The 15,044-nt window shown below is 36.1% G+C and overlaps 1 protein-coding gene across 1 annotated transcript in view; it reads right to left on the bottom strand.

The window, feature by feature from the left end:
- PTPRR (protein tyrosine phosphatase receptor type R) overlaps positions 1 to 15,044 on the bottom strand; it is a 524,127-nt gene that overhangs the window by 305,600 nt on the left and 203,483 nt on the right. The window contains exon 4 of the mRNA XM_053716785.1: positions 11,431 to 11,586. Coding sequence (XP_053572760.1) covers positions 11,431 to 11,586 — 156 coding nt within the window. The remainder of the gene's footprint in view (positions 1 to 11,430; positions 11,587 to 15,044) is intronic.

Genomic DNA, 15,044 nt, shown 5'->3' with positions numbered 1-15,044 from the left:
TCATGATTCAGAGAGAGCATGCAATTTTAAGCAACTTTCTAATTTACTCCTATTATCAATTTGTCTGTGTTCTCTTGGTGTCTGTATTTGAAAAAGCAAGAAAGTAAGCTTATGAGCCGGCCCATTTTTGGTTAAGCACCCTGGGTAGCACTTGCTGATTGAAGGTTGCATTTAGCCAACAATCAACAAGCGCTACCCAGGGGCTGAACCAAAGATGGGCCGGCTTGTAAGCTTGCATTCCTGCTTTTTCAAATAAAGATACCAAGAGAACGAAGAAAAATTGATAATAGGAGTAAATTAGAAAGTTGCATAAAATTCAATGCTCTTTCTGAATCGTGAAAGAAAAAAATTGGCTTCAGTATCCCTTTAACTTCAAATTAGTAATAGATTTTATTCTAACACTTTTCAAAGTTATGTCTATTTCCACTCCCCCTGTATCATGTGACAGCATTCAGCCAATCACAAATGCATATACTTATATTTTTTTTTACTTTGTGAATTGTTGCACATGCTCAGTAGGAGCTGGTGACTCAAACATTGTAAATATAAAATGACTGTGCACATTGTATTAATGGAAGTAAATTGGCAAGTTGTTCAAAATTACCAGCTCTATCTAAATCATGAAAGTTTCATTTTGATAGAGTGTCCCTTTAAAGGGACATGAAACACAATTTTTTTATTTCATGATTAAGAAAGAACATGTAGTTTTAAACAACTTTCCAATTTACTTCTATTATCTAATTTGCTTAATTCTCGATATAATTTGTTCAAAAGCATATCTAAATAGGCTCAGTAGCTGCTGATTGGTGGCTGCACATAGATGCCTCCTGTGATTTGTTCACCCATGTGCATTGCTATTTCTTTAACAAAGGATATCTAAAGAATTAAGCAAATTAGATAATAGAAGTAATTTGGAATGCTGTTTAAAATTGTATTCTGTCTGAAAAATGTGGGGTTTCATGTCCCTTTAAGTGCTTTATAAAATGGAGTAACTAAACATACAAAAATTGTCAGATGCATGTTGCAAATTGTTCCCAACCACTTTTCTCCCTTAAAGGGACACTCAAGTCAAAATTAAACTTTCATGATTCAGATTGAACATGCAATTTTAAGCAACTTTCCGATTTACTTCCATTATCAAAATGTGCACTTTCTTTTTATATTTACACTTTTTGACTCAACGGCTCCTACTGAGCATGTGCAGGAATACACAGAATATACGTATATGCATTTGTGATTGGCTGATAGCAGTTACACGATACAGGGGGAGTGGAAAAAGTCATAACTGACATTTTTTAGAAAAAAATCTATTACTCATTTGAAGTTCAGACTAAGTTCTATTTCATTGTGTTGCTATCATGTATTTGTTGATTATGCAAAATCTACTGTATTTACTGGTCCTTTAAATTCATGAGGGGAATGTAAAGAAACAACGTTTTTAATACAGAATCATGAATGCTGATTACCCTTTGTACTGACATGCAACCTTGATTTGAGAGAAACCTTTAGGTTGCTGTTATTTTTTTATTATGGAGGGGATTTATCAAGAGTAGGCGGACAGGGCTGCACATACGTGCCCCTGTCCGCCGCAGCTCGCCTCAGGCGAGCTGAATTCCCCTGGCGGAATTCAGCATTGCACACGAGCGTAATTTTGCACTCATGTGCAATCCTGCTCCCTGCCCGCATACAGCCTATCACGTGCGGTGCAGGCAGAAGCTGTCAATCTCCCCTGTTGGACTATACCGAAGGGACTGAAATTCGCCACTTTAGAGATGGCAAAAGGTTAGGAAAGCAGCGGTCTAATGACCACTGCTTGTTAAATACGGCGTGCAGGTTCTCTTGTGATAACCTGCAGTTGTATGGGGTCGAAAAGCTTGCGAAGCCTTTGATAAATCGACCCCTTTGTTTCTAATCCATCAAATGGGGAAAAACAAAGGCTAGGAGCCTAGGCCCATGTCTCTATGATTACCCCTCTATTACATAGTAACCGTATGGACAGAACAGATTGAATTATGTAAGTGCTTTACAGTCATTCTGTGCAGGAGAAACTCTAGTCTGATCAGATCGGTCAGTGCACAATTTCTATAAGAGTTTTGTCATTTCTAGAGATCTGGTCACTGCAGGAGATGTCATTTGCTGGACTCATAATAAATGTTACATTTGATTTACAGAGACACCATCTTGTATGGTAACAGATAATCATAGAGTGCAGTGTCTCTAAGGTAAAGCTTTGTTTGTTTCCTATAGCTTCATTCCACCTGAACAGTTTGCTTTATGTTTTCCTGCAAATAAGCCTAAGTATAAATATAAAATAGGTTCCAATACAAAGAGGAAAAAAAAAGCTATTACATTTATTGTACAATTTACACAAGTAAAATAGAAGACTGAATATTTCAGGTAGGTTTTTTATTTAATAATTGTCACAGTTTATATCTAAAAAGCATTGAAAAACAAATATACTGCAGATGTTTTAAACTCCTGATGGTTCCATTAAAATGTAATAAAAAATAATTCATGTCCATGTTACCTCGCCTAAATGAGAATGAAGCTTTAGAAGTCTTAGCATTTAGATTGCACATTTAGGTGCATCTGTACATGATTCACCATCATCGTTAAGACATCTTAAAGGGACATGATTCAGATAGCGCATACCATTTTAAGCAACTTTCTAATTTACTGCTATAATCTATTTTTCTTCATTCTCTTGGTATCTTTATTTGAAAAAGTAAGAATATAAGCTTACGAGCCGGCCCATTCTTGGTTCAGCACCATGGGTAGCACTTGCTGATTGGTGGCTACATTTAGCGCTACCCAGGTGCTGAACCAACGGCGGGCTTGGTCATAAGTTTACATTCTTGCTTTTTCAAATAAAGATACCAAGAGAATGAAGCAAATTGATAATAGCAGTAAATTTGAAAGTTGCTTAAAATTGCATGCTCTATCTGAATTATGAAAGAAAAGTGCATATTTTTAGAGTTATATGCGTGGTTTTGTCCCATATTCATATCTAAAATAAATGAGTGTGCATAACACTAAAAACAAATCTTACAAATAACCTTATTATCCTATAATGGTTATGTATAACTTCTTGATTCAAACATAATCAGAGACGTAACTAGAAACCACAGGGCCCAGGTGCAAGAATCTAAGAAGGCCTCCCCCCCCCCCCAAAAAAAAGTGAATTTGATACATATCTTTTTTTTTAACATTTAACACAGAAAAAAAATGTGAATCAGATTACATGTCTGCAAAAGGAGGTAACCTGTGCCCACAGTCTGTGAGATGGTCTGACCCCTTATTACTGTATATAGTGACACTGTTTAACCCACCAGTACTGTATATAGTGAGTCAGTGACACAGTCTGTAATCTGCCGGTGAGATGGCTGGCCTGACCCTACCCGCCCCAGTACTTTATAAAGTGACCACAGTAGTTTGTGATATAGTCCAGCCCCCCCGTACTGTATATAGTGGTACTCTATAGTGACACTGTTTACTCCCTCCCCCCATGCTTTAATAACAAGGTCTGTAATTTGCTGGTTCCACAAACATACATACACACACATATATTCATAAATACACACACACAGTCACATACATACACACATACACACATACACACACATACATGCATAAATACACACACACAGTAACATACATACACACATACACACACATACATGCATAAATACACACACACAGTCACATACATACACACATACACACACATACATGCATAAATACACACACACATACACACACATGCATGCATAAATACACACACACAGTCACATACATATACACATACACACACATACATGCATAAATACACACACAGTCACATACATACATACACACACATACACACACACACAGTCACATACATACATACACACACACATATACACACACACATATACATACATGCATAAATACACACAGTCACATACATACACATACACACACACACATAAACACCAATGGGTAAAACAGAAAGACTAACCCCTGTAGTCAGAGACACTAGTGAAGCATCATGTCACACTCACATGATATCAGTGCAGGCAGTGGCAGGTCAACGTTTTTTATTAAAAAAAATAAATTTTTGAAGCTGGGCCCCCACCATTGGGGGCCCAGTCGCAATTGCAACCTCTGCACCCCCTGTAGTTTTGCCCCTGAACATAAGGATATTTTGCATTTACTGGTTTCATAATCTCACAAATTTGGATACAAAAACAGAGCTACTGTTTAATTTATGTTAAAAGAGATTTCTTAAACAGGTTTTTTTGCACTAAGAAAACTGTAAAAGTAAATATGTCTCTAGGCCACTGCATATTTTATGTAACAACCAAGAACATCTCACTGAATATTTAAAGGGACATAAAGCTGCAATTAAAAAAATCTTTAAATGCATTAGAGCAGAGCTTTCCAAACTTTTCATGTTGGTGACACACTTTTTAAACCTACATCATTTTGAAACACAGTAATTCAGTTGTACAAGCAAACAGGAGGTTAAACTAACTTGTTTGAGATACGGACACATACATAAATTATATAATAACGAAATTTATTTACAAGTAACAGTATGTAAGTATGTGCAAGAATTAAAAAAAAGTTCAATAACACCAATAGCTACTATTTTAATGAAATGTATGAGTTTGATGGGATGAACACAGTTTCTGAATATTTGGTGGAATATTAAAGACACCCGCATTTCATCATCAAGCATTTTTAAGCTTCCCCTTCCTATCCATATATCAAGAGCAGGAGCAGCAATGCACTACTGGGAGTTAGCTGCAAAAAACAAACAAACACTTTGACTTCTGACTTCAGCTCAGAGGGTCGTGGTCCTAGAGGAAGCCTCTAACACTGCCCGTGCGTGCAAACACACTGCTGTCCAACTCACTGACTACACATGCAGTCAGGAGCCAATGTGCCGCCAAAGCCGCCAATGGGAATAGTTTCAGTTCCCATTGAGCTGCGTCAATAGGTTAAGATGATCTGTGACCCCCTAGGTATCAATCACGTGTCAACCATGTAATATGCGTAGCAGGCAGGCGGAAAGTCGGAAACTAAAAAAAAAAATTAAATTAAAAATTGTGCTGAAGCAGGGACACACCTACACACTGCAGTCAACACACTAATGTGTCACGACACACAGTTTGGAAAGCACTGCATTAGAGTATTTTCTTATTGTGCTATAGGCTTCCTACAAAGGGGTTAAACACAGGGTTTAAGTCAGCCCCAGAGCTGCAACACACTGCTGAACCTGAGCTGAACACAGTGATTGGTTACTATACACATATGCAATGGCTTAATCCAAACTGACTGAGCACCACACTCTCGTTTCAGACTCTGCTAAAAGACACAACAGCCTATAAATCCTTGTGATATTGTGTAGATTGTAACTGAGCGCTGTGTTATCAGAAAACATTGGAGGCCGGATTAACTTTGTAAACAACATACAAGGGACATAAGAGGGGCAACTAAAAATGCAAATAATATATTTCCTACAAATGGCCACAAGAGCCCCTCTATCACTGTTCTCCACTCTAGAGGATTTTTAGTTGTTGTTGCCTTGTTTGTCCACCAACCACAAATCCCTAATGCACTTATTTTTAGTTCCACTTATTCTTGGGGCACAAAAACTAAAACACGCTTTGATAATTCTCATTTTTCCCAGGAGTCGCACAAAGTAGTGCAGAGGGCCACATGTTGCGCTTGGGCAGCCAGTTGGTCATCCCTGCATTTGAGCATTTTCTTATTGGACTATGTTGCTTATACTGATGTGGTTAACTCTTCCCAGTTCTGGGGCAGCAAGTCACTGCCGATATGCAATTGAACAGTAATTGGCAGCTACACATTTATGCCATCCTTGATGGTTTAATGGACTCTGCTCAACTCTGGATCGTTAGTCTCGAGATGACATTAACTATGAGTTTAACTATTTTGTGGCGTAGGTAAAGGCAAGCAAAAGAGAAATTGCAATGAGGAAATGCTCTATTAGATCATTTTCTTTTCCAGCTTTAATGTCCCTTCAATAAGAACAAGGAAGGTAACTGTACAATTATCTCTTTTCTGTATTTATTCCTGAAATATTGTGACTAATCAGAATAATAATAATAATAATAATAATAATATAAAAATGGTTAAACCAAGAGATGTTCACAGTATATTGTTTCTCTGCAGGCTCAACGAGCCAATCAACAAATTATGAACATAATTTCATCTGAAATAGAAATTATATACTCATGCATTATCACAATATAAAAGAACAACATACCTACATATGCAATACTGGGGAGCTATAGAGGTTGGATGAAGAAGTGGGGAGCAGATAAAATGCATTATACAGATACTTCTACTGTTTTATATAAAAAAAGCAAATGTTGCTATAACAAAACATAACCACTTCTGTATTAATTCTAGAAAATAAAAAAACTGATGCCTATTAAGCAGTTAATACAATATAGGTTTTATGAGAAAAAAACATCTTTTGAAAAATAGATCAATAATTCTTTCATATAAAAAAAAAAATCAAAGAAAATGTTCTACTTAGAAATGTGGAATGGATATGACCTGCGTTTTTCTGCACTGAATATATTAATACAAGTTATTTTTATATTTTTAAAACTAATCAATGTATTTTTGAGGTATAATGTAATACTATTAGCTGTTTATATGTGGAGACTCGCTATACCTTAGTTCTAGCGAGAGGAAAGGTGTTTCCTGGTGTTCAATTTAGTTTTGAAAAACATTCTCCTTATAAGAATTAATGATGAATAATAATAATGAACTGAAATTCTAAATTTGATTTCTCTGAACAGTGAAAGTTTTAAACACTGCAAACAATATTAAATTCACTAACAGGAAGTGAGCTAAAGGTTTGTATACTCACATGTCCACCTCTGCAACACACAGTGAGGAACTAACCTTTGGGAAGTTTTATTAAAGAGATACTAAACCCAATTTTTTTCTTTCATCATTCAGAAAGAGCATGCAATTTTAAGCAGCTTTCTAATAAACCTCTATTGTTATTTTTCATTCTCTTGCTATCTTTATTTGTAAAAGCAGGAATAAAAGCTTTGGAGCTGACCCATTTTAGGTTGAGAACCTGGGTTTCGCTTGCTGATTGGATGGCTAAATGCAGGCACCAATCAACAAGCCCTATCCAGGGTACGGAACAGAAAATAGGCCGGCTCCAAAGCTTTCATTCCTGCCTTTTCAAATAACGATAGCAAGAAAACAAAGAAAAATTGATAACAGGAGTAAATTAGAAAGTTGCTTAAAATTGCAAGCTCTATCCGAATCATGAAAGAAACAAATTGGGTTTACTAAATAAGTGGTATTTAAAGGGGCATGAAGCTCAAATATGTCCTTAATTCCAACTAAACGCGAATGTTACTGTGCTAAATAAACAAATGTTTTATGCCTTATTAGCCAGTGTGCAGTAAAGTCTTAATTGGGCACCACCTGTCAGTTTAATTTTAAAACAGCTTCTACTTAACTTTATTTTCATGAAAAGATAAATATATCTTAACATGTGTAACTGCTTCTCTTTCATATGTATGGAGTATCGTGTCCGCGTAAGTAAAACAAAATCAGAAAACAACCCTGCAATGTTGTACATACAAACAATAGTAATAAAACAAGTCATTGTATCATTACTATCATATGAAAGTTTGGAAAATATTAATTGTTTTGTAATAAACTCCACCTTCCCCCCCTCTCCCCTCATATAGTAGAGAAATATTGTGTTGCTTATCTGGAAATCGGTAGCTGACATCAATTTAATTACCTTAAAAGGGACAGTCTAGTCAAAAATAAACTTTCATGATTCAGATAGAACATGCAGTTTTAAACAACTTTCCAGTTTTCTTTTATCATCAAATTTGCTTTGTTCACTTGGTATTCTTTGTTGACAGCTAAACCTAGGTAGGCTCATATGCTAATTTCTAAGCCCTTGAAGGCTGCCTCAAGGTGCATTTTGACAGTATTTAACTTCTAGACAGCGCTAATTCATGTGTGCCATATAGATAACATTTTACTCACTCCTATGAAGTTATTTATGAGTCTGCACTGATTGACTAAAATGCAAGTCTGTTAAAAGAACTAAAATAAGGGGGGCAGTCTGCAGAGGCTTAGATACAAGGTTATTACAGAGGTAAAAGTATATTAATATAAGCGTGTTGGTTATGCAAAACTGGAGAATCTATACTATAATTGCGTCTGTAATGTCTGTCGCTGTCGGTAGTTGCGCACGCATCCTCAATGGAGTGTTGGCAGCGCAAGGACAAAATAATTCAGCAAAAATCGGAATCCACCGGGATGCAGCGAAGGCAAACGGAGCATTACAAAAGCAACAACTAATCACCCACATTAACGTATTTTAAAAAAAAAACTAACCGTCCGCATCAAGTATTAAAAAAAAAAAAAACTAACCGTCCGCATCAAGTATTAAAAAAAAAAAAAAAAATAACCGCCCGCATCAAGTATTAAAAAAATAAATAAATAACCGTCCGCATCAAGTATTAAAAAAAAAACAAAAACTAACCGCCCGCATCAAGTATTAAAAAAAAAAAAAAAACACCAGCCACACAAAATATAACAACAAAAAAATCCTACACAAAGTATTAACCCCTAAACCGCAAAACCCCCACATCGCACTAAACCTATTTACCCTATGAACCCCTAAACCGCAAAACCCCTACATCGCAATAAACCTATTTAACTTATTAACCCTTTAAACCGCCAAAACCCACAACGCAAATAACTATTTAAATAACTAAGTACAGTACACTAACCTAACAACCCCTAACCTAACAACCCCATTAAATAAACCCATATTGCCTAAACTAATACATTCTAAAGTTACAAAAAAAAAAAGCTACATTTAACAAAATTAAGCCTAATCCCTATGAAAATAAAAAAGACACCCCAAAATAAAAACACCCCCTACTCTAAGAATAAACTACCAGTAGCCCTTAAAAGGGCTTTTTGCATGGCATTGCCCCAAGATAATCAGCTCTTTTTTAAGAAAATACACAAAAGCCCCCGTAACAGTAAAAAAAAAAAAACCAAATAAAATAACCTAACACTAAAAAACCTAAACTACCCATTGCCCTAAAATTACATTTGTTTGGGCATTGCCCTTAAAAGGGCATTTACCTCTTTTTCTGGCCATCCCTAATCTAAATAAAACAAATCCCCCAAAAACCCTTAAAAAATCCTAAGTCTAACCCCCAGGTTGGTACACACGGTTCTTGAAGTCCGGCGGAGAAGGTCCTGTTCCAAGAGGTAAAGTCTTCTTCCAAGCACAACCTTTTCTTCTTTGAGGAACATCCTGCGCGGAGCAGAGCTGAAGACCGCGGAGCTGAAGACTAGCGACTCTGGAACTGAAGACCGGGGACCGTTGAGTCATGGAGCGCGGAGGATCCTCTTCGTACGATCTCCACCGTACACTGAATAGTGAAATCAAGGTACGCGATTAAAGATGGCGTCCCTTGAATTCCTATTGGCTGATTTGATTCTTCCAATATAAATCAGCCAATAGGATGAAAGCTACTCAAATCCTATTGGCTGTTTAAATTAGCCAATAGGATGAGAGCAAGTAAAATTTTATTGGCTATTCAAATCAGCCAATAGTACTTGACTTGCTCTCATGCTATTGGCTAATTTAAACAGCCAATAGGATTTGAGTAGTTTTCATCCTATTGGCTGATTTGAATTGGAAGAATCAAATCAGCCAATAGGAATTCAAGGGATGCCATCTTTAATTGCGTACCTTGAATTCACTATTCAGTGTACGGCGGAGATCGTACGAAGAGGATCCTCCACACTCCATGGCTCCGCGGTTGCCGGTCTTCAGTTCCAGGGTCGCAGGTCTTCAGCTCCGCGGTCTTCAGTCTTCAGCTCCGCTCCACGCAGGATGTTCCTGGAAGAAGAAGAGGTTGCTCTTGGGAGAAGGCTTCACCACCTGGAACAGGACCTTCTCCGCCGGACTTCAGGAACCGTGAGTACCAACCTGGGAGTTAGATTTAGGATTTTTTAAGGTTTTTTGGGGGGGATTTGTTTTATTTAGATTAGGGGTGGGCAGAAAAAGAACTAAATGCCCTTTTAAGGGCAATGCCCAAACAAATGGCCTTTTCAGGGCAATGGGTAGTTTAGGTTTTTTAGTGTTAGGTTATTTTATTTGGGGGGTTTGGTGGGTGGGAGGTTTTACTGTTAGGGGGGCTTTGTGTATTTTCTTGAAAAAGAGCTGATTATCTTGGGGCAATGCCCTGCAAAAAGCCCTTTTAAGGGCTACTGGTAGTTTATTCTAAGAGTAGGGGGTGTTTTTATTTTGGGGGGTCTTTTTATTTTCATATGGATTAGGTTTAATTTTGTTAAATTTGGTAAGTTGATTTTTTTATTTTCTGTAATGTTAGTTTTTTTAATTTTTTGTAAACTTATTTTTTTTTTTTTTGTAACTTTAGAATGTATTAGTTTAGGTAATATGGGTTTATTTAATGGGGTGTTAGGTTAGTGGTTGTTAGGTTAGGGGTTGTTAGGTTAGGGGGTGTTAGGTTAGTGTACTGTACTTAGTTATTTAAATAGTTATTTGCATTGAGTGTTTTGGTGGTTTAAAGGGTTAATAAGTTAAATAGGTTTATTGCGATGTAGGGGTTTTGCGGTTTAGGGGTTAATAGGGTAAATAGGTTTATTGCGATATAGGGGTTTTGCGGTTTAGGGGTTAATAGGGTAAATAGGTTTATTGCGATATAGGGGTTTTGCGGTTTAGGGGTTATGTATATAAAGAAATATACTTAATATAATTTAAAGAGAAGAAACTTTGTATTTATTTAGGACAGTAGTTTTTCTAATTAGTGTGGCTATATCTGTAGTTTATTATATAGAAAATATTTTTGATATATTTAAGATAGTCGTCCATTAAAATAATAGTATTGCTACACCTGTAGCTTTAATTTTTATATAAAAGAAGAGTTACAAAATACGTTGTTTCTACATCTGTAGTTTAAAAAATAATTTGACTGCCCTATGGGCAGGCTTATCGACTAGTGGGTAATAAAGGGATTATCTATAATTTTAAACAATAAAAATTCTGGTGTAGACTGTCCCTTGTATGAAGGGATAAACTGACCTTACCAGGACTCAAACCTACAAGCCTAAAATTTTCTAGTAAACAACTGAACTATGTCCAATTGACCATGTCCTTTGTAAAGTTGAAATTGAGTATATTGTTTGAGAAATACCTTGTTGATACTTTAAAAAAAACATTCAGCAGGCAGGTGATATGTAATCTTTTATTTCACAAAGATATCCAACATGATATAGGTTACTTGCTTTCAATCATAGCAGAGCGTGAAACTTTAATAAACCTCAGCATCTGATTGCTGTGAATCTATTTCCCAGAAAGCTAAATAGAAAAATTCTTACCTCAGCAGAGACCTCAGTAATTCCAAAATGGGACAATCTTTGGTGTAAGATATGCAAGTTAAGTGAACGCAAAACTTCTGCAGAAGGAAGTGCATCCGGAACACCTATTTTTTTGTTTAATGGGGAAATGAAGAGTTCGACACAATTCTTCTTACCCTGTGTGAAAGAAAAAGATTGTAAAATGCTGAAAAGGTTACTTGAACTTCCCCTTTTATTCTCATCAGTCTATGCATATAAAGAGCAAATTGTATGAATTGCTACAGACAATATACAGAGCAAAGTTATGAAAGATTTGTGTGAGAAAAAAATAAAATATCACGTAAGTTTTTTATTTCACAAATTATCAGTGTCCAGATACGTGACTCATCATGAACGAAAGAGGAAGCATCAGATACTCGCTACTATTTGTGCAACATACTCAAGTGAAAAGTTCAACAATTTAAAAACTTATTAGGTTTAACTCCAAAATCTGTCCCTTTTTTGTGCTGTAAAATCAATAAAGCTATTTATTAAACTCATTGGATGTAGGATCATACAAAAGGCTCATTTTTATATAGGGAAAAATAATCAAAAGCAGAAAAAAACGGTTTGCATTGTACAGTTCTAATCTGTTGGAGATGTCTACATCATTCCGCTATGAACTGCTGGATGTAGTTACTAAAGCAGTTAGCTTTTTTGATTGATTCGTTGATTTTTTTTTTTATGGTTGACTGATTGATCTTTACAGAAAATGTGTATTAAGTATAAAAAATCCTTAATTTTCTTTTAAACAAATTCCCTTTTTACTAACTCTTTAATACAAAGGGTTAAACACATTCCACTCTTGTGCTTTTAAAAGAGTAAAACTTAAAAGGGCCATTATTTTGAATAAAAACAAAGCACATCTTCTCATTCGTTAGTGCAAATTAACATGTGGGCAGTGTTAAAGGGACAAGAAACCCTAAACATTTATTTTATGATTCAGAAAAAGCATACAATTTTAAACAACTTTCCTATTTATTTCTGATATCAAATTAGCTTTTTCTTGGTATCCTTTGTTGAAGGAGCATCAATGCACTACTGGGAGCTATCTCAGCATATTGGATGAGTCAATTGTCATGTATGTGCAGCTACCTATCAAAAACAATCTCCCAGTAGATCAATGCTGCTTCTTAGCCTAATTAGGTATGATTTTCAACAAAAGATAACAAGAGAAGGAAGCAAATTAGATAATAGAAGAAAATCGGAAAATTGTTAAAAATCGTATGCTCTCTCTAAATCATAAAAGAAAAATGATGTGTTTCATGTCCCTTTAAGTTTAATTAGTATTTACAGAACAAGTCCCTTGGCTTCGAAAGCTTCCTTAATGAAATTGAAAACAAAATTAAATGTTTCCAGGTAATTCATTACACGCCAAGGGGCCTATCTATCAAGCTCCGAATGGAGCTTGACGCCCCGTGTTTCTGGTGAGCCTGCAGGCTCGCCAGGAACACCAGTTATGAAGCAGCGGTCTAAAGACCGCTGCTCCATAACCCTGTCCGCCTGCTCTGAGCAGGCGGACAGACATCGCCGGAATTCAACCCGATCGAGTATGATCGGGTTGATTGACACCTCCCTGCTGGCGGCCGATTGTCCGCGAGTCTGCAGGGGGCGGCGTTGCACCAGCAGCTCACAAGAGCTGCTGGTGCAATGCTGAATACGGAGAGCGTATTGCTCTCCGCATTCAGCGATGTCTGTCGGACCTGATCCACACTGTTGGATCAGGTCCGACAGACATATGATAAATAGGCCTCCAAGTGTGGATGTCAAAATGGAGAACCAACTTCTACTTTTCAACCAAAACAATACAAATTTTTACCTTCAGGGATATAATATTCGGGGGGGGGGGGCTGGCATCATGGGATAGTAGATCTCACAAAAGGTAATATGCATGCCGTTCAAGCCTCGTGTCTCTTCTGTAACAAGCTGGATATCACCTGTTCACAGAAACTCTTGTCTAGCATGAACTTAATAGGCATGCCATATACATGTCAGACACTGGATTAGGAAAGTGTGGTAGAGAAATCTGGGATACACCTCACTAACATGTTCATGATGTCTGAATATCACTTCCTGAGTAGCTTGATGTAAACAGTGCTGATGTCAACACACATAAGAGCGTAGCAAACGGATAAAATAGTGCACAGAAAATATAGCCAAACAAAACGCCTTCTTCCAGTCTACTGCTTATATTTTACTCTCAACTCCTTCTTGATGTAAATCTAGTATCAAGAGTTTTGTAATAGTGCAAAAATAGCTACCATTCTGTCGTGCCTGTCCTAAGGAAGGCTCAAATTAAAATAGTTTCACTTTGACATTTGGCATCACTGTCATGGAGGTAATGTCAATCTCTATCACTGTTAAACATATCTCTAATTGCTTTCAACAATCTTGTAATGTACTCTAATCACTGGCATAGACTTGAAAGGTTTACTATGCTCTTTTATTTACCTATTTAAAAACTATAGCAGTTACTGTTTTAAAAAAATAGGTTTCTAAAATAGATTCAATTACACACACCGTGTAAATGCTCGGCAGTGTTTCAGCTGAAACAAGTGGTTTAGGAAATAAGGTTTATAATGCTTCAACTTTTTTTAATAAACATTTGTAGAGACATCAGTCACAAGAGAGTCTATGTATATTTGATAGTAAATTACCAGCCATGCTAGATAAAGCCTGACTAGCTTGAAATTGCTGTATGATTGTTAACATAGAAATTGCAGATTAATACCGTATATCTGTGGCTATTTGTATGATATTTCAAAAGAAATGCTATAGAAATCGATCTCCCTAAATTAAATTAGATTATGGATATTTGAGCTAGACACTGAACATTGCAGATACAGTTTCCATTCTTTACAATGGTTAAAACACAGCTTTATAAAATAATTGGTCTTTGCGGAACAGAATTACAGAAATTTTAAACAAAAAAATCAATTAATATATGTTCAATTTAGCAACATCAAACAACATTGCAATATACATGATATTTTTTTTTTATTTTTTTTTTACTGCATTTGTTGTAATTTATCTCTATAAAAGTTTACTTGTCACACTCACACAGAGATGATTGTGTCTCCATTATAATTTAGCATGGTTACATTAACCAGACCCTGCAACACTCTATACACCGACTGCTTAGTTCAGAGCTGAAGCTCATTTCAATTACACCTGTCCTAATAGGCAGCAGAAAAGAAAACTAGAAAGATGAATTATTCTAGGCAGATTAAGGTGTTTATTCCTGAACTGTTCTAGATTTACAAAACCTTGTAAGTTGTGCTAATAAAATTACTCAATGTATTTTATTTATCAATCTTTTGCAGTGCTTTGCTTAATGTAATTATATGCTATGCATACATGAAACATGTCTTACATGTCAATTTAAAGATTCATTGTCCTTTTAACTGGTTTGTTATTTATTTACCAGCCCTTAAAATATGACATACTATTTTGTTATAAGCTAGTTTCTCCCTAGACAAGTTGCTGACCTTTCCTCTTTTCCTAAAGTAGATTGTTGACCCATGCTCTTTTCCTAAAGTAGATTGTTGACCCATGCTCTTTTCCTAAAGTAGATTGTTGACCCATGCTCTTTTCCT

Source organism: Bombina bombina, chromosome 6 (assembly GCF_027579735.1).
Source record: "Bombina bombina isolate aBomBom1 chromosome 6, aBomBom1.pri, whole genome shotgun sequence".
Classification (NCBI taxonomy): Eukaryota; Metazoa; Chordata; class Amphibia; order Anura; family Bombinatoridae; genus Bombina; species Bombina bombina.
The sequence above is the reverse complement of the archived record's forward strand: the minus strand, read 5'-3'. Positions and strand labels throughout refer to the sequence as shown.